This window comes from Nelumbo lutea, chromosome 4 (assembly GCF_056320005.1).
Source record: "Nelumbo lutea isolate HS-2025 chromosome 4, American lotus-T2T, whole genome shotgun sequence".
NCBI classification, from domain to species: Eukaryota; Viridiplantae; Streptophyta; class Magnoliopsida; order Proteales; family Nelumbonaceae; genus Nelumbo; species Nelumbo lutea.
Window position 1 is genome coordinate 83366102 of NC_142687.1, and position 25153 is coordinate 83391254.

A 25153-nucleotide genomic window follows, 5' to 3' on the forward strand; every position below is an offset into this window, starting at 1 on the left:
ATCATCATAGCCTTGTCCTAACTCTATGGGGTTGGCTACATGAAGTTATTCCTATCAACCCTTAAAAGTTAAAACATTTACCCATTTCCCATTTTCTAATCAATGACATCAACAGAGGCATCACCTAGGCAATAGCCTAAATAAATTAGACCCTTAATGCCTACACAATGTGATAGGTTAGCTTAGGGCAAGGTAGACAACTATATTAGATCCTTAATGCCTACACAACTTAGGGCAAAGTAGACAACTATGGTAATTCCTAGGTAAAATGATATGTTGTTCTTTTATAATTTATTACTCTATTTCTAAGCATGTTTATGTTCTGTTACAAATTAAATTTCATTACATATTTAAGTTGTAATGTTTCACTTGCGTCTATTTGTAAATTGTAACTTTCACTTATATAAGATGCAAATTTAAGATATAGTCTGTGCTTATTCATCAAAATATGGACTAGAATCAATGCACAATTAAGATTATAGACCAAGAGACATGATGGAGGGCAACAAAGAGGTGAGTCCTTTTGATCCATTATCTTTTGGTGACTTGATAGAGCAGAGAGGAGTGGAGGTAAGGAAGAGGGTAGGAAAAGAGGAGGAGAGGGGAGGTGGCTAGGAGAAAACACTACATTGGGTCAGGAGGCAATGGCAGAACTTTGTTTATAGTATGAAAAGAGGATTTTCAGGGTTATCCTCTAGGGAAGTTGGTGCCAAGGATGGAGACGTAGGCGAAGGGATTTTTTTTTTGGGGGGGGGTGAGAAGGAAGAGGTGGAGGTGAGGGGAGTCAAAGAACAAGAAAATAATGAAGTTGCTCTAAATGGGGAAGCAGTAATTAATAAGCTAGTAGAAAGGGAAGTGACAATGGGCAAATCCCTTGGACTATTCTTTTGGGGTGGGGGAAGGAATGGAGTAGTGAAGTTAGAATGTGAGGGGTTAAAAGGAAGGAAGAAGAGCTGTAGTAAGAAATCTAATAAGAAAACACAAACCATAGATGATTTTGTCATAGGAAGCAAAAATGAAAAGTTTTGATCTACAAAAGAAGGATGAAATGTGGGGGGTGGTCAGTGGAGATTGGGTGGAGTTAAATCGAGAGGAATGCTAGAGGGTCTGGTCATTTTGTGGAATACAGGAGTCTTTAGGAAGATAGGTGTAACTGGGTGAGGTCCTGGGATCTTCTTTTAACTTCAATTTGTATTGTTGAGTTTTATTATGTAGATTTGTCTATTTGGTTGTCATCTTGACAGATTCACATGAGTACTTTATCTTCTTTCCTTATAATGAAATCTTTCTCTTTACTCTTAAAAAAAAAGGCCATTGCTTGGTGCAATGGTAAAATCTTGGAAAGACATGCGTGAATTTGTGTCTGAGTATCCACTTTGTGCAAAAAGTGACAAAGGTTAGGTCAGTATCTAGTCCACAAACGAAGATAATACATAGAAAGTAATCGATAGAAAAGCATACTGCTCATATAATTAGAGTGAATAGTAAGGTGGAAGTGCACTTGGTGTAGTGTGTAAGTGGCCTATACCAAGTGGGGTTGCATGGACTCAGTTGTCAAGGCAATGCCTAGGTGACAAGACACTCATGGATGGTTGCCTAATTGCTTCATTTAATTGCCTATCTATTTTATACGATGTTGCTATAAAAAACACTTTTATATTGTTTTTTTTATATTATAATAATTAAATAGATAATAGTAAACTAATCTATTCATTTTTTAGGTTTATATATTACTCTCATTTGTTAGGGTTCAATAAACAAACATGTTGGTGTATACTGTCTTGAACCCTCAAAGATTTCTAAATCTGAATCAACAAGCAAGGTAGAGCTTAAAATTCAATCCAATCATCATCTTCTTCTCCTTCCACCATTTTCTTTCTTATTTTTCTTCTGACAAATAAATTCATTTTCTATGTTTTGATATGAAGCTTGTACTTTTTTATGAAGTCTATAGATAACTATTAATGAAAGATGGTAATTGGTTGCTATGGAACCTAGGGAATTCCCCTAGGGTTCAAGGTTTCTATGTAAAAAAAAATAATCCATTGCCTAGGCAACAAGGCACTCCCCTATAGCTTAGCTTGCCTTGGTGCTTTGAAAACTATACATGGGTTCTCCTAAATGTATAGCATGTAAGTGTTGGATATACATGGGAATCCATAACTCCACAGATTCTTAAGGACACTTCTATGTGGCATTTCATTTTTTATCCCCTACCTTATTTGATACTAATGAATAGAAAATGAACCAAATGAATGCCATTTTTCATATCAAGTGTTACTTGGTAACAAAATCAACATTTTAGACCTCTTTTTGAAGGTCTAATTAGCATTTAACAATGTTTCTACCTTAAGCAAAGTGTTAAACAATCAAAGACCAACATGTCAATAAAATGGGCATGGCAGATATAAAAATATTGAGATGGATGGTTGGTAAATATATAAATGAAGTGATTAGAAATAGGGCCTAACCCAAAGCAACACCCACCGGAACCCAACCTGACTAAATGAAGAGGGAGTATTGAACTCAATCCAACCCGCAACCTGATTAAGGCTAACCCAACCCTAACCAATAGGGTCAGGTCAGTGTAGATTTACCACTTAACCCAACACACTAACATCCCTAATTACAAATGAGTGCATTACTAAATACATAGTGGTAACTTAAATAGGTAACAACATAATGTCAAAATGTAGATAATATGATTTAGTCATGAGCATACAAGACCACCCAGTGCATCGATAAGAAAAAAGTGACTTATTGCATCTTGGTGGATCTAAAGAGACAGGAGGCCAAAAGGGATGATCACTAAAAAAGATATAATAATTCATAATTTAAAAAGAAACATCACATGGCTCTTGATAAAGTGGAAATTGAAAATAGGAGCCATGTAGTTGATGCTGATCCCAAATAGTTTGGATAAAGCTTTGTTTAGTTGAATTTAGTAATGACATGGAAGACTAGGTAGGTGTGGATATGTTTGAGGTTTTTGAGGAATTACACTTCCAGTAAACTAACTCTTGAATTACTTCTCTGATTTATTTATCAAATATTGAAAGTTAACTCTTGTTCTTAATTGTGAGTTCTTGAATCTAGAATATTCAACAATTTCTTGATTGCACTCTTGAATTACATTTTAGAAATTTTATATAGCATTTATGATTGAGTTTTGGTTATTCATTTTAATCCTTAAATGTTAAATTTTCTGATATTGACCTCTTCAGTATAAGACTAAATGAACCCAAAGTTTTGGAAGCGTGAAGAAAAGCTAAAGCAAAATAGTTCCTAGAGATTGTGGTGCAAGGCAAGGTGCGTGTTGCCCATAGAATTTGGCCAGATGGGCAAAACAAAGGGGTGCATCTGGAACCTTATGTGAAACAAAATTGTATAAAATGATTCTAAGGGTTGCAATGTTGTATGGGATAGTATTGAGTAATCAAGAAATATGTCTAAAAAATTAACTGACAGAAATACAAAAGTTGAGATGGATGAATGAGAAAACTAGAAATGACAGGGTCAAAAGTGAACTTACTTGGTGGAACCTGGGAGTAACTTCAATAAGTGATAAAATGAAGAAAGAAGACTAAGATGTTTGGTCACATGTAGAGAAAACCATCCATGGCACAAGTAAGAAGAAGTCATCTGTTACAAGTTGAAGGGACTAAAAGGCTAAGGGCATATCCAAAAGGACATGGGTTGAAGTAGTAAGAAACAATTCAATGGTTTATAATTTAACAATTGATATGACACTGAACAAAACGGAATGGCAGAGCAGGATTCATGTAGCTGACACCATATAGTTGCGGGGGGGAGGGAGGCTTAAGGTCAAAGTTTGGGGCAATGTGAGGGAGAAAATGATGGAAAAAACATAATCTAGGGGGAAGGAAATAAAGGAAAAATAAGAGGGAAAAAACAGCAAGGAGGAAGGAGGAAGGGGATGGAAGTGAGGTTAGAATAAAAAAGGCCTACAATTCAAGGGAGAAGGGTAAAGAAGAAGAGAGCGACATTATTGATGTTATCAATAATTTGCTAAGAATTGATGTCCAAGTTGGCAAACTTGTAGTGGACCTAGGTCGGAAGAGACTGGTGGACAAGGACAAGGATGAAGAGGGGTTGGCATTGAGGAAAAAGGGCAAAGATTCAGGCAAGTTCCAAATTGTTCATGTTTCAATTTTTTTTTTCAAGACTAAAGGACATTTGATTGTTGCTGGTTCTACAAACAAGTTTAAGAAAGTTTATAGGAAACGATGGCCTAGGATCATAGGCTCAAAAAAGAAGCTTGATGAGAATGGGGGCACTAAGTCTCAAACATTAGAGGGGGAGGTGGAGGTGGAGGTGTCAGAAAAGGTGTATGGGGGATCAAGAAAGCAAGATGATTCTTGATGATTCTTTGACTATCAGAGTGGAGGAGAAAGGAAAGAGGTTGGAAATTGAAAATTTGGCAAAAAAGGATGTGATGATCGGAAAGAGTTTAGGCCTATTTATCTTAGGAGAAGAAGAGTTTTCTAGAAGGGTTTTCAAAGTTTTTGAAAGAAGTAAGAGAGCCTCAAGAAGCCTATCGTCGATGAAGGTGGAGAGGTGTGGTATGAAGATGGGGTTTGGGCAAGATGAAGCTTTCGAACCTGAAGATTAAATTATGTCCTGGTTGGGGGATTCTTTCTGTCTTTTTTTTTCATTTTTGAGTTGTAACATTCGATTTTCTCTAATGTTTGTGTGGTTAGGTGTTATCTTAACTAGTGTTTTAAAAGGTGTGGGAGGTGTATGCTGGAGGCACACCTCCAGGTGAGGTGCTCCCAAAACGCCTTGAGGCGTATGCCAAAGGCGTTGACACCTCTAAAGCATATGCCTCTTGTGTTTTTTTCATGAGGCGTGCTAGAGGCGTATGACTCATGCACCTCATGCGCATCTTATATAAAAAGACAGAAAAACAAGAAAAAAAAAAGAAAGGAAAGGAAAGGGAAAGAAAGGGAGGGGAAAGAAAAAGAAAGAGAAAAGAAAAAAGAGAAAAGGAAAGAAAAGAAAATGAAAGGAAAGGGAAGAAAAAATAAGGGGAAAGAGAGTGGTTCCCCCTACCCCTTCGGCTGTGGGGCTTCGCCTCCCAAACCCCCCGCCCCCTTTTCGATGCAGCTCAACTAATGTTATGCATCTTTATTCTTCTTAATATAAAAGATTTTTATTAAAAATAAATAAACAAATGAGATCCCCCCACAAGACCCCTTTCAACTAATGTTAATGCATCTTTATTCTTCTTATTAAAAATGAGCATTTCGACGATGCCATCAGACTCCGTTATGTTCTCAATCTCGACCCGTGCCTTTGGCTTCGTCGGCCTCTGAAGCTGTTGTTGCAACTGTTGTTGCTGCGACAATTGTTATTGATGCCTTCGCATTAGAGGCAGATTATAAAACTGATCCCCTCCATGATTACGAGCAAAGGTAAAACCTCCAGAACCAGACATTATCGTTGGGAACTACAAAATCAACAAATATTCAAAGGAATTAAGAAAGGCAGGCATAAAGTTGATTAGAAGTAGACCTGTTCATGAGCCGGGTGGCCCGGCTTGGCCCCTGGACGGGCTTGAATAGGTATATGGGCCCGCGAGCTTAACCTTGGGCCAAAAAGGCCGGCCCGCAATAAATTCGAGCCGGGCTTGGGATTTACCAAAATAGCCCAGCCCGAGCCCGGCCCGGCCTGGCCTATAAATAAACCTAAAAACCCTAGTCGAATACCCCTCTCTTTTTCACCTCTTTCCTTTTTCCCTTCTTTATATTCTTTTTTTAATGCAAATAAATTTTGAATTTATATATATATTTTTTAATGTAAATAAATTCTAATTTATATTGATTATTGAATAGGAAAATTTTCTAATTTTTTTATTAGGTCGGACTTTGGGCTCGGGCTCGGGCCCAAGTTGTAGGCCCGTTGGTTGGGCCGGGCTCGGGCTCGGGCCTAATATATTTTCATTAATGAAGAGTAAAAGCCCGACCCATATATTTTCATTAATGAAGAGTAAAAGCCCAACCCAAGCCCGACCCGGCCCATGAACAGGTCTAATCAGTGATAACAACTCCGATTGAATAAGACTACACAGTTTCCTCTACAATTTAGGTCCCTAGGGTTTGGAAACACTGAAGATTTGATAATGGCGGAAAAAGCGAAGAAGAGAGATGGCAGTATTGTCTTTCTGATCTCTCTTTTATTACTTCTTCGAAATGCCGGTGAGATTATAAGAGAAGAAAGGAGCCAAGAGAAAGAGATTAGTGAGAAAGAGATTGTGTGCAAGGGCATGTTAGCCGGTGTTTATCCTTTAAAGCTTCACAAATGATGTAATTTGCTTCATGAGAATATACCATGTTAGCCGGTGTTTATCCTTCCTGACTTCCTCCATGGTATTAAAACCCCAAAATTTCAGTATTTGAAATTGTTACTGACTTCCAGCTTGAGGAGGCCCTCTCAGTATCTGCTTAGCTCTAATCAAAATCACTACGAGAAGGCTACCTGAATCACACTATTCCTTCCCCATTCTCTTTTATTCATATACTTTTTTTCCCTTGCTTTTCGAAGATGCCATTGAAAGAACCAGAAGACGTCCTTGTTTCTGCGGACTCCTTATTCTAGTTCGTATCATTGCACTTGTTAGAAACCACTTCTGGGTGAAAGAATCAATTTGTAAACCCCCAAGAAGTCCTAGAGTCGTTCTAAGGAGGTAAGCTATAGGGTTCGATATCTCTGTTTTTCTCCTGTTCCGCTCTATTCTATGGAGTTGCTATGGACATGCATCCAGTAGAGATTGGACCAATTATTGGGTCCCAATCTGAAAATTTGGTTCAGGGGACGTCATTGGACTGTGCTAGCATTTGGTATGAATTCGATTCAATACAATTTTGTTTTAAGTTTACCTAACAGATGTTTGTTGATTTGTCTATTGTAAATGGTTCTGTTTCAGGCACGTTCATGCCTCTTTGATATCATTTATTTATTTTCTTTCCAGTCTAGGGCGATAGAGTTTCTTGTTCAAGTAGTCAAGAATGGGGCCACAATCGAAGAAAGATATTCAAAAGGAAACCTTTGGGGCTCACCACCTTAGGTTCATGGTGAGTGGTGACTCCATCCTTGAGTGAGGTTTCAAGCCAATTTTTTGGAGGCATCATAGTTACAGTTGCTTCTTTTGCTTGCCTTGTTTGTCAAGCTGTCTTTCCACAACTCTTCATATGGAAAACTTCCCTGCTCTTATCTCTTTTCTTTATAGAGATGAGTAAAATCCATGACAATTGGGGTATGAACCTGTACAGTTTATTCATGCCATAGCACCAGTCTTCACGTTCCATGTCCAATCCAAGCTCACTAAATGGGAAATGGAATTTTTTTTTGAAAATAAAATAAAAATTTTATTAAAATAAAAAGAAGATACAAGAAAGGTGATGAGAGGAAGCAACAAACACTGGAAAACCCATTGAAAAAACCCCAAACCCCAACAAAAGCCAACCCAAACTACAGTACAGACCCTTACAAACCAGAAAAAGGAAAACATCGAAAACTAAGATAGCAACCCTTGGATGAAAGCCCAACCCGAACAACCACATCCGACACACACGGAAGATCCAACCCTAACTCCACCCCCACAAAAGCCTCCTTTTGTTCACACAAAAACCTTTGAAACTGGAATCTGCTGTTGGCCTTTTCTGTTCTTTTGAGTTCTGAATCTTCCACCTGTGTTAACAGTTCCCACAGCTTCTTCCATGCTCCTTATTGACACCTTTGTTTAACTCGCTACCTCTTCAGAAACTACTTCCTGTTTCTTGGTTACCTCTCCAAATTCAGTGTTTTAAAAGCGCAAAGAGCAAAAAGAGGCGCAAGGACCATTTTGCGCCTGAGGTGCAAGGCACAAGGCGAGGTGCGTGCCTTTTTAAGACAAAGTTTACAATTTAAAAAAAAAGAAGCAAAAAGTTCAAAACAAATAAAAAATTATAAAACATAATATTAATAAAAATATAAATATAAATTTTAAAATAAATATTTTAAAAAATCTATTATCTAAAATTAAAATACATAAATATAATATATAAATTATATTTAAATAAAAATTTAAAAATAAAATCAAGCATATAAAATATTGTCAAACATATAAAATCCATAATCTTTTTTTTTTTCAATTGCATCAAATAGCTAATACTAAGACGATGCCTAACGAGGCACTTAGGCGACAGCACCTCGCCCAAACGTCATATGTTTTGCGCACCGGGCGCTCGCCTAGATAGAGACTTAAGCGGATACTTAGGCGCCTCCATGCATCTGATTTTTTTTTTTTAAAACAAACCTGTGTTACATTGTATCATTTTGCTTTTAAGAGTATTATATATCATTTTAGTATCTCTAATTTTTTTTAAGAAACCCTTGATGCAGGCTCGAGCAGCCCAGCTCAATCGCACCTTAGTCGACCAGGTATGATAACTTCAGTTCTTCTTCTTCTCCAGATTTCAAAGTTTCAGCCTTTTTTTTTTCGAAAAAACAGAGGCTCCGCCCGTCCTCCCTTTCTTCTTCTTCTTCTCAGATTTCAGTCGAAAAAAGAGGGGCTCGCCGTCCTCCTTTTCTTTTTCTAATCCGCCCCTGTACTCCTCAGTCCTCCCTTTCTCCACTTCTTCTTCTTCTTCTTCTTCTTCTTCTTCTTCCACTCCATGAGTCCAACTGTTCTCATTCAGTCACTCTCACTCTCTCAGTCGTCAGTCCGCCCCATGAATCCTTTTTTTTTGTTTTGAAAAAACAGGGGCTACGCCCTACTCAATCAGTATTTCAGTTATGATTCACACTTGAATCATCTTAGTTTTTAACAGCTGAAGCTGCCGAACCTACTCTTCTTCTCTTCTTCAATTCTTCTCTAATCTCTTCTTTAATTCTTCTTCTTCTCATTCAATTTTTTTTATATCATTAATGTATATGATTATATGGCTGATTTTTTTTTTATATGGATGAACTACATGGCTGATGGCTGAAACTTGATTCAGTGATTGTATGCCTGAATCGGATTCTCTTCTTCAAATGTTTTTTTATGGCTGAATTACATGTTTGAAACTTGATTCATTGATTAATTGATTATATATATATATATATCATATATATCTAGTTGGTTTAGACTCCTTTTTATTGATAATATTTTATATTTTTAGTTTTTTATATGAAATTTATACTCATTTGAATGATTTATAGTGTTAATAGTTAGTGTACATGATTGTTAGTTAGCACACAAAACCAATAAAATGACTTAGAAAAGCATATATAAAGTAAAAACTCAATAAAACAAACATTTTAAAATTCCAACGCCTAAGTGCCTTGAAAACTATGGACATATTACATTCCTAATTCTACGAGCCGCTTTTGTGCCACGCCCCTCGAGGCAAGCCCAAACAAGTCCGTGTTAGGGTCTTAAATTCTTAGTTTCAACACAAAAAATAATAATTTTATAGTTTTAATTGCTTTTAGGAAGATACTTTATTAGGATGAATGAATGGACAACATTACCAAATAGGGGATTCTTGAAGCTTCGGTGAGCGAGCGAATGGGGGTCTGGGGGCGGAGCCCCCTGCCCAGTTGATAGACTCAAAAAAAAAAGAAGGAAAAAGCGGCAAATTTTCATAAGGGCATGCTTGGTGCACCTTGCTAGCACCTAGGCGAGGCGCCTACCCTAAAATGCGCCTCGCCTGTGCGCCTGAGGCGCACCTTTTAAATCACTGCCCACACTTGTTAGTACACTCTTCCCTCTCTAGAGTTAAAGGGTTAGCAGAATTGCAATCAAACACTGGAACAACATTACTCTCTATTACTCTCTTTTCCCCCATTTTGTTCCTCCACTGATCTGAATGCTTCCTTTGCATACTCCTCCCCTCCTAGGAAAAGTAGTCCCAAAATTTTGCTGACTCCTACTTCCTTATTTACCACTTTCTCTAAATCACATGATTTCTCCACCTCATGTATCTCATCCATCAATGGTTCATATTCATTAGCCTCCCCTAACTCTCATTCTCTACTTTCTCCCAAGGGGAAAGCTCTGCACTTCTTCCTTTTGTATGTTCTAACTCCATTTCCTGTCTTACTTCCTTCCTCTCTTCCCCCTTCCCCAGTCCCTAGATCTTCCTCCCCTCCTTTCTCCTCTATTAGATCTTTAATCATTTCTCCTTCACCCTTCCCCACTGACTCTTCCACATCTCCCGATTCCTTTGCTCCTATCACCCCAGTCACCTTGTCCTCTTGACTGCATCTCCCTTCATCTCTATTTTCAGTCCTTTTCGGTAAAACCTCAGTCGTCTCTCTACTACATCTTGTTGTGAAATAGAATATGAAATGAAGCAATAGAGAGATCTTGCATGTTAGAAACCTCTTGTATGATGATTAAATCAGTCTTGGTATTATTTTAAGCATGCCTTCTATCAATATTTGTTTACACAACTTATGATTAAGGTTGCAATTTTATGCATTTTAGTTATTAGATGGCCAATCATCAAAGGGTACATTCCTTAGAAAATTAGTTTAGAGCAACTTCCTTTTCAAATATGGTAGTAGTTATGCATCCCATTTAGGCAATGTAAACAATGCATGTCCAAAGCAACATCCTATTTCATTCTTTTTAATGACATCAAATAATTTTAGTTCTCATTAATTAGTCTCTACTTAGGATTAGGGGTAAGTTTACAACCTAACCTCCTCGATAGAAATGAGATGATTTAGCCCTAATAAGAATACTTGCTTACACAAGATATGAAGCCAAAAAAAAAGAATACTTACACAAGATAAGTATGTCTCCCTACTTATGTGAAGGATACATCCTATCCTAGAAAAGATAAATATTCTTTTTCTTTGATAGAAATATTCAATTGATTTCATTAGAAGCAAATGATAAATAGTTCGTTACAAGCATCCCAATATGAGGCGTGAGATGCAGCCTCTCATTAATACAGAAACATCATAAAGTTACAATTGGGCCCAGTTCAACTGTTCCTCAGTTACTCCTTGTTTAGCTAGAGAATCAGCAAAAGCATTTGCCTCCCTCCCCACCCATTGTATAGTTACCTCCATCTGCTAAGTTAACCATTTGAATTTCTTCATTTCATTTTTGTAAGCCTAGATCATTGAATCTGGGTTTCTTAGCCAACCCACAACCACCTTGGAGTTCCCTTCTATCACCAACTTTTTCAATCCTAACTCTTTTGCAATCTGTACACCATGTAGGGCTGCATACAATTCTGCCTTTAAGGAGTCTCCATTCCCCACCAGTCCTGAGAAGAGTGCTCTTAAGTTTCCTTCTTTGTCTCTGATGGCCCCTCCTATTCTAGCTGGGCCTGGGTTGCCTTGACTACTCCCATCGAAGTTTAATTTCAGAAATCTTTCAATGGGAGGAGCCTAAGCCAACCTTGCCTTAACCTTCTGCATTGAGCTAGAAGCCACTAAAGGCCAATTCCTCCAAATATCATCAAATGTGAAAATTTTGAATAGTTCCATTGTTTGTAGCCAGTTTATAACCCTAGTCATTACACACTCCACAATTTGTCGCTTGCTCCTTTCTTTCTTTTGGAAGATTCTGGCATTTCTCTCTTCCTACAAGGTCCACACCACTGCTGCCCTAGTGTACCTCCATATTACTCTTCCCCTCTTCTTCGGTAAAGCAAAGGTAGATGGGTCAATCTGATGGTGAATCTTGTTACCATTTACTAAAGATACGATATTCTTTTGTATCATTGAAATTTCTTGTTAGTCATTCATCTTTTAGGGAGAATAGGAAATAAGTGTCATTTTTTTTTCTCAAGTCTCAATTTATTTTTGTGAAGAAATTCACATTAAGGTCTATTTTACGGTTCGACTATTGGGTTGTCACATGTTTATTGAGGTACCTCCATTTTTTAGGGGTGCAACTTGGGTGGGCTTGGGTTAGGGTTTTGATAAAATTTCAATGGGCCCAGCCCAAAAGCCCGGACCTAATGCTGTGCAAAATCTTCAAATTAGGTATTGGACTTGCACCCTACCATTTTTTAGACCCTTTTCTTGAGTGTTCCAACTCTGCTTGGCCTATGTCATACTTAGGGCTTCCTTTAGGGGCAAATCCTAGGGAGAGTAGATTTTGGACCCCAATGGTAGAAAAGTTTGAGAAGAGATTAGCCTCATGGAAGAGGAATTATGTCTCTTTAGGAGGGAGAACTACCCTAATAAGAGCTACCTTGGCTAACTTACCTACCTATTTTTTGTCTGTATTTAGGATACCGGTAAGGGAAGCTAGGAAACTGGAGAAGTTGATGAGAGATTTCTTATGGGAGCCGAGACAAGAAAAAAATGATCACTTGGTTAATTGGGAAATTGTGTGTAGAAGTAAAGAAGAGGGGGGTTTGGGACTTGGGAGGGTAACTGGAAAAAATCAAGCTCTATTAGGGAAATGGTTGTGGCTATGGCCATTGGAAAGAGAGAGATTGTGGCATGAGGTGGTGGGAAGCATTCATGGGAGGTCAGAGAATGGATGGGATGCTGGTGTATCAAGGCAAGCTAACCTAGCAGCACCTTGGAAGGCCATTCACAACACCCTTCCGCAATCCTCAATTTTATCAGGTATGAAGTTTGTTTTGGCAACACTGTTCATTTTTGGGAGGATATTTGGCTAGGAGACACACTTTTAAAGGATCTGTTCCTTTTGCTATTTTTTGTTTCTTTGTACAAAAAAGAGGTGGTCTCAAAATTTCTCACCTTTGGGAACACCTTTAGATCCTACTTGGGATTTCGGGTTTCGTAGAGGACTTAGGGATGATGAAATCGAATCTCTTTCTGTCTTGCTTGGTTGTCTTAATCAAGTTTGTTTGAATCCCTCCAAGCCAGATAAGAGGGTATGGATTCCTAGACCCAATGGAACATTCACTTGTGCTTCTTTTTTCAAGTTCATCTCTCAACTTTCTACTCACCAACCCTTTTCGCCAAAAGAAGTTTGGTGCAGGCTAGTTCCCCCAAAAATTATGGCGTTTTGTTGGGAAGTATTCCATGGGAAAGTAAACACTCTAGATAACCTACAAAAAAGAAGACCTTTCCTTTGTATTTCTCCTAATTGGTGTATCCTTTGTAGAGCTCATGGTGAGGATTGTTACCACCTATTAATATCTTGTTCCTTTTTTGCAGATCTTTGGGCTTGGCTACTTTCGTTGTTCGGGAGTAGTTGGAGTCTACCAGCAGAAGTTCACATGTTCTTCAACCATTTTACCTTTTATTGGCCTACAAAAATAGGGAGAATTATGTGGAGATGTATTCGTGTTGCCTTGATTTGGACTCTTTGAGAAGAAAGGAATGTTAGAATTTTTCAAGAAAAGGAAAAGAGCAGTCAGGAATTGAAAGACTGTGTGCTGAATAGGGCAATACGTTGGCTAAAGACCTTGGAAATCTTTCATCAATTCTCCTCTAATGACCTTTGGAGAATTTGGTTAGCAGTAGCGAGGTGTTCATCCCTGAAGGACAAATCAATTACAAGCTGGTCTCCTCCATCTGAAGGCTCACTGAAGTTGAACTTTGACGGAAGTAGCATGGGTAATCCAGGATTATCCGGAATGGGGGGGGGGTGCTTTGAGAAATGTGAAGGGAGAGATTTTGTTGCTCTACTCAGGTCCCTTAGAAATTGGGGACTCCATCGGGGCAGAACTATTAGCTGCTGTACAAGGGGTGCAATTTGCAAACCAGCTGGGGGTATAACACCTAACAATCGAGAGGGATTCCAATGTGGTGGTGGGTTGGTTGAAAAATCCTGAAGAGGTTATGTGGCGTTACAAGAATGAAATGAAGAAATTTAGTTGGTTGACAAGGAATATGTTGGTCACTGTACAGTGGGTGGGGAGATCAGCAAATACTTTGTCAGATGCGTTAGCCAAGCAAGGGGTAAATAGGGAAGAATTGTTTTGGGCTCAGTTGTGATTCTTGCTTTTCTTTCCTAGTTTACTTGTAAGATTCAAGGAGGGGCTGCAGCTCGCGCCTCTCCCTGGGATGTTGTATGAACTCACTCTAAATCTGCTTCTGAATTAATAAATTTATTATCGTTCATACAAAAAATGCATAAATATGATTCATATATTTAACAATATAAATTTTACATTTGAAGTTATTTTGAAGCCTGGATGCAATTTATATTGAAAAAATGCTCAGATTACAAACCCAGGAAACAGAAACAGCAAGAAAAGGTGAAAAACCATTAATACATATTTTTTATATTAATTATTTTGATAAGCTTAAAAAAGTTTAGAAAAGCATTTCTTGTGAGATCCAAACCTTTAATTATTGGTTATTACTTATTAGACTATTGGTATGCCAAATAAGCCACATAGAATTAGATAAGAATTTAGTTAGACAGTGTTTTTTCATGTCTATTATTTACAAACTATGTTCATAATTTTTTGAGGTTTGAGGCTTACACCTTGCCTCTCCCAGATCCAACTGCTTAACCTCCACATTTAGCCTTTCAAAAACCTTGGATAACATATAGTGTAGATCAATGGAAAGTGCAGATCAAAAGAAGAGTTGGTGGAAACTATAAAGATAAAAGTTGCTCATTGGGTAAAACCTCTTAAGCTGTTCCAAAGCTTCTCGGGTGGCTGATATCTTGTGGGCTTGGAAAGAAGTGGCCTCTTCATCTAAGAAGAAAGAAAAGATGGTAATGGAATAGAAGCCCCCGGCTCCAACTAAGGTAAAGCTGAATTTTGATGGAAGCTCCATGGGGAACCTGGGATTGGCAGGAATAGGGGGTGTCTTCAGAGATTCAGCAAACAAAGTGCTGGCTATGTATTCAGGGCCTATAGGGGTTGGAGACTCAATAAAGGCTGAGCTTCATGCACTTCTTCAGGGGTTAAAATTAACCAAACAAGCAGATTTTAAAAACCTGGAGGTTGAAGGAGATTCAAAACTGGTGATTTCTTGGTCCAATTTCAGAGGTAATGCTCCCTGACTCGCTAGCAAAACAAGGAGTTTACAGACGACATCTTTTCTGGGCAGTTTTGTAATTCTTTTTCTAGCTCTATCTGTAATTTCGTGCTGGTTGTAATCTGTTTTTTCAATTTAATAAAATTCTCCTTCTTTACTGATAAAAAAAACATTTAATGTAGAGTACGGTATTGGGGCTTAGCAAAGTCTATGCTTATGATCCACATCTGTCCTGCCATATCCTTAGCGAAGGCTATGTTTGCAATTTCCTTTTTCAATGTCAACATGTCAATGGATTGAGTCTGATGCAAGTTAGCCTCAACCTAAACTTGGCCCAAAACCTGATCACATCTACTCAAACCTGACATAATTTTGTTAGGTCAAGGTGTTATAACCATTTAATTCGATCTACTGTCATCCCTAAACACCATGAAAAAGTACTAGGGACTAAATGCCAATAAAGACAAAAAGTATAGGTGGCTAAGGGTCACACCCCTTTCAAAGTATGTGGGTCTCCCTATAAGTTGCTTGCCTTTAATAATGTTTTGTTCAAAATAAAAAGAGAAATGTAAAAAAAAGTCAAATTATCAACCAAATAGGGCTAGTGAAACTCAACTCAATAGTTTAACACCTCCCCCTCCAAAAAAAAAAGAAAACTCTTTTTTTCTCTGACTGTTAAATTTAATCATTTTGATATAAATGATATGTTTTAAGCTGATGCGTTTTGTCTTCTACATAGAACCGAATGGCAAAACATGATTTGTGTAGCCGACTCCATATAGTTGGGACAAGGCTTGGATGATGACGATTCTTTTTCTCTACTGTTCCTTTAAAGCTGAAATATTTTATTGTTTGAATTCAACTGCCCAGCAGGTTTCCTCTCATCCTCTGTTTTTGCCTATAGCTGCCAATATAATTGAAGCACTGCGAACATTTGCATAGACTCTTCTTGTTCTCGAGCCTGTAACTCAAACTAAAGGATCCTAAAAGAAAAGGTAGCAATGGACAAATAATCAGAGAATCATGAAGAGAATGAGAACAGAATCCTTTTCACAGTAATATGGAAGCACATTGAATCAAAGAATCCATTTGTTGCAATAATTTTAGAACCCCTCATGTTTACTAATGATCGGAGGCAAGCAGAGCGTACAGGAAGATACGGCACTCCAAGGGTCCAATACCTTCAGGTACCCTTCATACAATTAACTGTGCTTCAGAAGATATTCATACTTCACAATTCTTTTCCTGATAAATTAAACTTTTTTTTTCGTTTTCCAATCTAATGATGAGTAGTTACTAGTGGAGACTTGAGGGAATGATACCTGACTTTTTCTCATCCCCCAAAAAAAAGAAAGAAAAAGTCATTTGCTTACTGCAGTTACAGTTTTCATTTACTTGGTATAAAGGTTTATGGTATGCTTCAATTACTTGGTCAATGAATTGTTACCTTGGAATGAAAATTCGAGAGGAGGTGATAAAATGAGAAAAGTAGACTGAGGTGGTATGGTCGCATGCATAGAAGATCATGTACAGCACCTGTTAGAAGAATTAGATGAAGTGATCTGTTATAAGTTGAAGGGATGAGAAGAGCTAGGGGCAGGCTGAAAAGGACTTGGGTGGAAGTAAATGATTAAGTGCCCTTAATTTGATGATGGATATGACACTGAACAGAATGAAATGGTGAAACAGGATTCATGTAGCCAGCCCCATATAGTTGGGATAAGGCTTTGATGATGATGAGGTTTTTGCCTTTAAAAATGGAACTCTAAATAACTTGAATATTGTTAACCCTTAAACACCAACCGGTTGGCTTTTAACTATATTCTTTTTTCTCACTTTGTTTTGTCTATAGAAGTTGTTTATGACAGTATTTATACCTCTGAGGCATATGCCTTGTGCCTCACGCACACCTCATAAAAAGACAAAAAAAGAAAGGAAGGGAAAGGAAAAGAAAGGGAGGGGAAAGAAAAAAAGAAAGAGAAGGAAAAAAAAAAGAAAAAGGAGGCTTACACTTCCTCCTTCATCCTTTTCATCCCCCTCTTCTTAAGGAGGCTTACACCTCCTTGTGTTCGGGAGGTTTACACCTCTTACGTTCTGAACTATTTCCAATGCTCCTATGAACTGGAACACCTCGCATCACGCCTCCACCTTTTAAAACATTGATTTATGATGTCTCATATCAAGTTTCCAGTTTCTGGCATAAGTCATCTGAAACTTTGCATTGATGGTGGCATTCGTCCCCTAAAACTGACACTGATCAGTATCAACTCTTTTAATGCATTTCATGAGTTTACCCAAGCCATGCCTTAGTTGTCTTTGGTTCTCATGTATAAGATCAACAGTAAAAATCTCTAGAAAACAACTAAGCTATTGTATTTACTGTAGTTAATGCTAACTACTTTGTCTACCCCTATTCTATCTTTTTTGTAGGAGTTGGTTAGTGAGTTTCAGAACACAACTGATGAAGGTATGCAGCATTGAGGTTACAACCTTTTGCTCTTCTATTTTTTTTTTTCTTTTTCTGTTTCCTATCTTTATTGCATGCCTCAAAGAAGCAGATTTCACATCATGGCACCAAGGAAGGAGTAACAAAGTTGCAGTTTAGCAACTAGTAAGAAAAACTAGAACATAAAAACATAAATTTGCTTTTGACTTTATTATAATCTTCTGATTTATATGAATCTTCCATTTGAAACTTTTCACCGAAGGAACAATTCTCGTCTGGTGCTTATTTGTTTATTCCTTTTTTTTTTCACAAGTGAAGATAATGTATTGGAGAAGGAAGACACAAACTCTAAACCAACAGAGCATGATAAATGAGCAAATGTGTAGGCAATATGTTCAGTATAGTGGGCCCTCTCGCTGGTACAAAAGATGGGGTTTGGCAAGAATATTTCTTGCCACTAATTAGTAAAAGATTTCCATACACTCCATTTGGCCTTTGTGGATTTTACAATCTAGATCACTAGAAAACTGATAGGAATGCAGAACTAATTATGAGCCAAATGATTTATTGCCACCATCTATGTTGGTGTGATGATAAAATCTTGGGTTAACAAGCATAAGATCTTGGATTAGAATCCACGCATGGCCTCTTCATGCTAAAATGCTTGAGATTAGGTCCATATACACTCCACAGTCTACCCCTACTAACCTTGGATAGCAGGGATCAGCATTTGATAATTGCCTTATCTATGCTGGACTTCCCAATGTTTAAATTGTTTAAGAAGCAATCTGATACAGGGCAGCTTCAAGGATGGTTAATCTTTTATGGTGGAAAAAAAAACATCAAGAGAAGAAGATGGTTAGGGAAGTTGTATCCTTCTTCCTGAATACAAGGCTTTCAAAGAAGAAAATCCTTTAGCATCACACCCAAGGACTTTTAAACACTGTTAAAGAGATTTAGTGCAAGCCAATTCCTCCTAGGGTTGGGAGTTTTTGTTGGTAAACTTTCCTGAAAAGAATCAACACTAGTGATTTGCATCAAAGAAAGAGACCCAAAACTTGCTTATCCCTACATAGGTGTATTCTCTGCAAAGTTGATGGGGAGACTGGTATCACCTACTAGTTTCTTCATTTTGCAAAACCTATTTGGGAATGGGCATTCTCCCTTTTTGTGTGTAGGTGGAATCCCCCATCGAATGTGCAAAGCCTATTTTCTTCCTCCTTCTTTAGGTGGCATTTGAAAAGAGGAAGGATTATGTGGAGATGCCTAAGGGCTGCTGTGTGTTGGTCTTTGTGGGAAGAAAGAAACTCAAGAATCTTCTCAGAAAAAGAGAGGAACATTGAAAATGTAATAGAACTAATCCACATAAGGGTGACGCACTGGTTAAAATCCTTGAATTTATTTATGGACTTTACTTTGGATGATTTGCTGAGAAAGTGGAAAGAGATTGCTAGCTTTGCTCAGGTTAAAGCGGGTCTAAATCTATCTTGGATCCCTCTCCCCATTGGTTTTATAAAGCTGAACTTCGATGGCAGTAGTAGAGGGAACCTCGGGCAATCTGGCATTGGGGGAGTGTTCAGGGATGAGAATGGGATTGTTTCAGCCATCTTCTCAGGCCCATTGGTGTAAGTGATTCTCTTAGCACTGAGATCTTTATGTGGCCTTGGAAGGTGTCCAAAGGGCAAAAGAAATGAAAATAAGGAGGCTTGTAGTTGAAGGGGATTCAGAGGTGGTAATAGAGTGGCTGAAAGAAGATAAGATTGGGTTGTGGAGTAAAAAAAATGATGAAAAAGAAAGAAGATAAGATTGGGTTGTGGAGTTAAAATGATGAAAAGAAAAAAATTCAAGTGGCTGGCTGAGGACATGGAAATAAAGTACACTTGTGGAGGCTTGTAGTTGAAGGGGATTCATAGGTGGTAATAGGGTGTGGCTGAAAGAAGATAAGACTGGGTTGTGGAGCTACAGCGATGAAAAGAAAAAAATAATCAAGTGGCTGGCTAAAGACATGGACATAAAGTACAGTTGGTTGAAGAGATCTGCTAACTTGTTTGCTGATGGGTTAGCCAAGCAAGGGGTGATTGGGGATTCTCTATTCTGGGCTCAATTGTAATTCTGGTTCTTTCTTTTAAACACTTCCCAACACATACAGATGAAACAACTTCAGAGCTAAGAAAAACTTGTATAGAATCTTCCACAAATAGTTTTTTATTTTTTGGGATAAGTTGACTGCACTCCACCTCAGAATTCTGAATTCCACTGCAGACCTACATCAATTCAAAATTTCAATCACCTCCACCTAAACAGCAATACCTGCCCATGTATTGGCATCAATTCTGAGCTGGCACCTACCCCAACTGTATGGTGGAGCTAAGATTTGTGGGGGTGGACTGAACAGTAAAACCCCATTTTTTTTGACATATTACAAATTTGATGTGAATTTATGAGGAGAAATTGACTTCTAAATCAAGACCTATGAAAAAACTTGAAAAATTGAAGAAACCCTTCAAAATAGAGATCTGACTCAGGAATTAAACTTAGATGCAACTTGGGCAGGCTCAGGCTGATAATTTGGTAAAATTAGAGTGGGCCTGACCTGAAAGCCCTAGTCTGTAACAGTGTAAAGTTTTCAAATTAGGTGCCTGACTTGAACCCCCTAATTGGATTGGCTGAACTAAAACCAACAGAAACTGGGCAGGTCAGTGTACCAGATAGGACTGTTAGTATTGTGCTTGGTGGATTGATGTCTTATGTTTTATCTTTTTTTTTTATTTTTTTCTTTTTTTTGATTCAGGGATCTTTCTTTTACAGAGTCAAAGGAGAGAATAGTTGCTCATTTGGCAAACTTTGCTTATGATCCTTATAATTATACCTTTCTACGCCAGGTTCAAAACAATATTGGATCAACTTTAATATTCAGAATGTGCAAGAATCTTGTTCTTACATCAAAGTATCAAATACATCCAATAACACATCCATCTATGTTGCTAAAACAGCTTAATGTTCTGGAACTATTCCTTGACTGCATAACGGAGCCAAATGAGAAACTTGTGGAATTTGGGGCTGGTGGGATTTGCAACTCATGTGTAGGTAAGACCAAAAATCTGAATCCCTTTCTGTTAAATCTGATTGCCACAATGAGCATGCATTTTACGTTTAGTTAATCTGATTACTGCTATAAACCTGCATTTTTTCCCAACAGTACACAAAGTACTACAAGAAGAAAATACCCAGAAGTACCTAAACGTGACTTTCTTTTTTTCCTATAGATCCAGAAAATGCTGCAGTTATCACTCGGTGTGGTGGCATTCCTCTGATCATACAATGTTTATCTAGTCCAGTTAGAAACACTGTAAGTTCATAGGCCCTTACATGCTATTTATTTGCTTGTTTTAGGGTTTTCTTTGTTCTTTTTCTTCTTTTTGTATTTTAACTTTTGTTGGGGTGGGAGAGGGGATTTTGGAGGTCAGATGGGTAGCTCTGATTAAACATTCTAATGAACTTGATTAAAATTAATCCAAACTTCTTGACTATCATCCTTGTATGCACATTGTTTGTTTCCATTATCAATTTCCAAATAATGGCTACTCCTTCCATTATGTACTTTTTAAAATCGGACAATTAGATTATACCCAATGTTACCCTGCTTTTGTACCATCAGTAAAGCAATTACGAATACTAATGGTCAATCTAGGAAAATAAGATAGGTTAGGAATATGCTGAAGATGACTGAACGGCAAGTAATATGCAATTTATATGGTTTGTGCATGAATGCCGGAACTTTGTTCACAGAGCATGCATTCTATGCCGGGACTTTGTTCATAATCAAGCATTGGAGAATTATGAAATTGATGTGTGCTTGCCATTTACCCTTGATCAAGTGAAACTTACAAAATTATGTTTGTTACATGTCCACAAAAAAGTCTAATGCTGGTAAGCAACGAGTTAATGCAACTCTTGGTTTTCTTTGCCCTACAAGCTATCTGGGACCTTGAAAAGGCATGTGCAAATTTGTCTTATAATGTTCCTTTCATGGGTCCCACTTTGCCTCTAGGGCAAGAAATATTAAAGTTGCATGAACTTTTGTTTACTAGCAAAAGAAAAACATAAATTTCTGACATTCCTTGGAGTTTCTAATAATTTTGCATAAAATTCTATTACTAATGATCTGAATTCCATGTACATATCAAATGTGGTTGGCAGGTAAACTATGCTCTTGGTTCTTTGTATTATCTCTGTACTGCATCCACCAAGGAAGAGATTCTGAGGCCAGAAGTGGTTGAAGTCATCCAAGGGTATGCTGCAGCTGGAGCAGTTAATGTAAGCTTCAGCAATCTGGCAAGAGCATTCTTGGACAAGCATGTACCTGAAAAGATGTGAGAGAGGAAGTGCATTTCTTAAGAATCACTTGTTGCGGCAAAAAGCCTGCTAAGCCCTGGTTCAAGTGCCATTGATTTCATTATGGACCAATTAACAGTCTATACGTAACTAATTTTTTTTTGCTATACAATTAAGTAGCTTCTTCAATATTCAGTTCTCAGACATTTGTAAATTATATTGACCAACTATTTTTATCAATCTTTCGCATAATACTAATGAATCCTGTTTATGAAAATAAATAATCCTCGATGACCAGGGGATAGGAAGTCTAATGCCAGTCTTACTCTTATATGTGGATTCTATATACCTCAATGGAAGCGTTATGATTTTTTATAAACTTAGGCTCATTCCGATTCCAACTGTTTGGTTGGGTGGAATCCTGTTGGAATGGCATTCCCCCATTTGAGGGAATGGCCATTCCCTACCCCTTCCTTGAGAATTAAATCCCATTCTTGATTTTAATTCTCATTTCTATTTCTGTTTATACCAAACAAACTATGGGAATGTGTTAGACAGTTTTGTATGCCTTTAGCTTCAATCAAAATGATGTATTTTATGAGTTTATTGTAAATGAATAAAAGTACATATTTGATTCATGTTCTCTTGGTATGTTTTCTATGTAATACCCTTAAATTTGATATTTAATGAGACTCGTGTTAGTTTAGAATGTTCATAGTCAGTGAGTTGGTTTAGAGAAACCTATCCTAATAAGGCTGACACTGTGGTGCTACCAAGTTGGTTGGGGTGGCTCGTTTCAGCTGCCGGGGTGAGACCCTAGGCATATATAGTGTATAATTAATTGAATCTTTGACATGGACCAGATTTTTAACATTGCCTTGGACCTTGGAGATTGATGGGCAAAACTGAAAAGTTACACATGACCCCTAGACTCGATTATGATATTGCACTAGGTGTCGAATTGGGCTGTTTTTGATGTACCAATCAGTGAGATCCTTAGTGTGGGTCAAAACCTAAGTATGTTGGGACAATCTGATAATTCATCTGAGTGAATGATCATAGTGATAGGATCAGCCCCTTTGTCGGACAAAGGTAGTGATCGAGGATGCACTCTCACTGATGGAAACTAAGACTGTCGGCAGTTAATTTCAATCGTTGAGATTTGTTTTGCATGGTATATTTTATATGAAATATAGAAGTATATAAATTATGGTTTCGAAATGATTTGCAAAAGGTTTTAATTCCCGGGATCTATATAAGAGAGTGCAACACTGTTCTTTGCAGTCGAGGGAGATGTCTTCTCTTGTCGGGTAGTGTATGATCATTACGGGCTGAGAGGTTAAGTGTAAGACCATTGAGGATAATACATGATGGGTTAATCTTGCATTTGCCCACAGTCCCTGGGTGTTACAAGGTGGCTTGGCTTAGGGACCACTTAGGGTAAGTGTTGGGCCCATAGAGCCCATCTGATGGGTTTTAGGGGGTGCATTGTTCATAACAGTGTATTTGACTAGGCCTTGTAACAAAGGCTAGGCTGAACCCATGTGGCTGATGTGTAGATCAATGTTTGGGTCCCATGCCATACAAGGAAGCCCAACTAGGCAGTAATTTAGAAGGCTAAATGAATACATAACTTTAAATGGGCCTTAAGCCCATTTCGAAATGGGCTGATTTGATTAATCACTTAAGGGGCAAATTCTGAGATGGATTAGCTGATGGGATTGGGTCCACACCCTATCCACTTAGAGAGTCCAAGATTTAAATAAGATTTAGATCTGAAAATTTCCTAATTAAATTAGGAGATGACTGATCTAATATGCAGAACCCTTATCTTAAAGGGACTTCTAATCTATATATGATTTGGGTTAGCAACTCCTAATGGGATTAGGAGCTGATCCCTTTAAGACTATAAAAGGAAGAGGGGGCGGCAGCCTTTAGACATACATCACAAGCAAGCAACAGATAGTCTTGTCTTCAGAGCTGAAATCACAGAAGAAAGAACCTGCACCCTGCAAATACTCTCTTGCTGCCTCCTTCCTGCAGCCGCCGCTTACAGTAGTTCGATCTCCAGTTCTTGGGAGAAATCAATATTGGTTCTTGATTCCAATCTTTTGGAGAAAAGATTGGTGGGAGTTGTATTCACAAGCCGTTCAGGTGATTCTTGAGAAAGATCAAGTTCTTTTGGAAGAACACTACTGATTCTACTCCACCTTGCATTGCGCCATCTTTAGTGAGAGCTGATTTTGGATCCTTCCTTGGGCGTGAACACATCCATTGAGAGATATTATTTCTCTGTATCAGGTATCATCTCTCCTTACTCCTTTTGGTTCAGATCTGGATCAGTTTATGGTTCAAAAATGATCATTGAAAATATGATTTTCTAAATGGGGAATTCGATTCCCAGTTGAAGGGAGAGAAAATTTTTTAAAATTTATCCCCCTTATTCCGCAATCTTTGAGCGTCCATGTGATGGATTTCCTATCCCTTCAGAATGAACTATTCCGGTTTTGATTCTAGAGAATTTTGATTTTGATTCTGATTTTGATTCCGACTACGAACCAAAATGACCTTAACATTTTTTAGTAACTGATAAAATGTCCTTATGATCGCTTAGAGGGTTTGCCCTATACAAATTTGTAAGCACATGGATTGCATGTGGATATAAAAGATGGAGAGCTGTTATTTGCTGAAAACTTGACTTCCTCATTTTAATTAAAGAAATGCTAGCTATTCTTTATACAACTGTGGGGTTCTTTGCCCATGGTGGGATCATGAAAAGAGAAGACTATATGACAACGTTGGATATATCTTTTGATGAGCCCCACCTTGTCTTAGAGCATAGAAATCCAACGTTGTTATATCACTGGTTGTTGCAACAGAGGAATTGAAGGGGATTCAACTGCCACTATGTGAAGACAAGTCATTCAGTTCTGTACCTACTTGGCTGGGAATGAATAATTCCTGTATTTAATGGAGATGGGGGATATTTTGGGTAGTTATGCTAGATTTTAGAAACCCATTTTATACCATCTCCCAGAGTAGGCGGAAGAAGTTTTGGCGAAACTGTTGTCTTTCAGATCTATGAAATTGCATAGATTTAATCCTGCTGCAAGACATGTTAGGCTAGATGAGCTGCTGTAGATCTGTAGATGAAAAAAAGAAAAAAAACTGCTATCGTTTGATTGTTTGAATACGCGGACATTTTAGCACGGAGTGGCCACTGAGACTACTCCAACACGCCTATTCTGATTTTCACGTTTGTCAGCTCTTCAAATTTCACCGTCATGCCGCCAAGAAAAAGTTTAGTCGCATTTCATTAAAATTGCAGAAATTTTTAGGATCCAGAAATTGTCAATTATATTTTGACCTGGCCTAGCATTTTAAAAGCCGATCCGGTGACCAATCCAGAGTTTTTATGGGTGACGAGTCACTGGTCAATCATCCGGT

The 25153-nt window shown here is 37.9% G+C and overlaps 1 protein-coding gene across 24 annotated transcripts; it reads left to right on the plus strand.

Annotated features, from left to right (window-relative positions):
* The first annotated feature begins 6230 nt into the window (after nt 1-6230).
* On the plus strand, nt 6231-22079 carry LOC148861394 (ARM repeat superfamily protein). 24 transcript variants are annotated; one of them, XM_088985935.1, is made up of 10 exons: nt 6260-6860; nt 6992-7094; nt 8404-8442; nt 14437-14936; nt 15830-16112; nt 17356-17392; nt 20180-20253; nt 20365-20458; nt 20638-20720; nt 21572-22079. In XM_088985935.1, the coding sequence occupies exons 5-10, from the start codon at nt 16041-16043 to the stop codon at nt 21746-21748; spliced, it is 537 nt and encodes a 178-aa protein (XP_088842061.1). In that variant the 5' UTR covers nt 6260-6860; nt 6992-7094; nt 8404-8442; nt 14437-14936; nt 15830-16040; the 3' UTR covers nt 21749-22079. The 24 variants fall into 24 exon arrangements, with proteins under 24 accessions (XP_088842060.1, XP_088842061.1, XP_088842056.1 ...); XM_088985930.1 differs by lacking the exon at nt 14437-14936 and having other exon boundaries at nt 15796-16112; XM_088985926.1 differs by lacking the exon at nt 14437-14936 and having other exon boundaries at nt 15799-16112.
* The last annotated feature ends 3074 nt before the right edge of the window (nt 22080-25153 follow it).

Excerpts from the sequence above, each read along its gene's own strand:
- LOC148861394 (XM_088985934.1), top strand. The coding sequence starts at position 16,041 with ATGTTTACTAATGATCGGAGGCAAGCAGAGCGTACAGGAAGATACGGC. Across the intron at positions 16,113-17,355 it reads CAAGGGTCCAATACCTTCAG|GAGTTGGTTAGTGAGTTTCA; the intron begins GTACCCTTCATA and ends TCTTTTTTGTAG. Across the intron at positions 20,721-21,571 it reads CTAGTCCAGTTAGAAACACT|GTAAACTATGCTCTTGGTTC; the intron begins GTAAGTTCATAG and ends TGTGGTTGGCAG.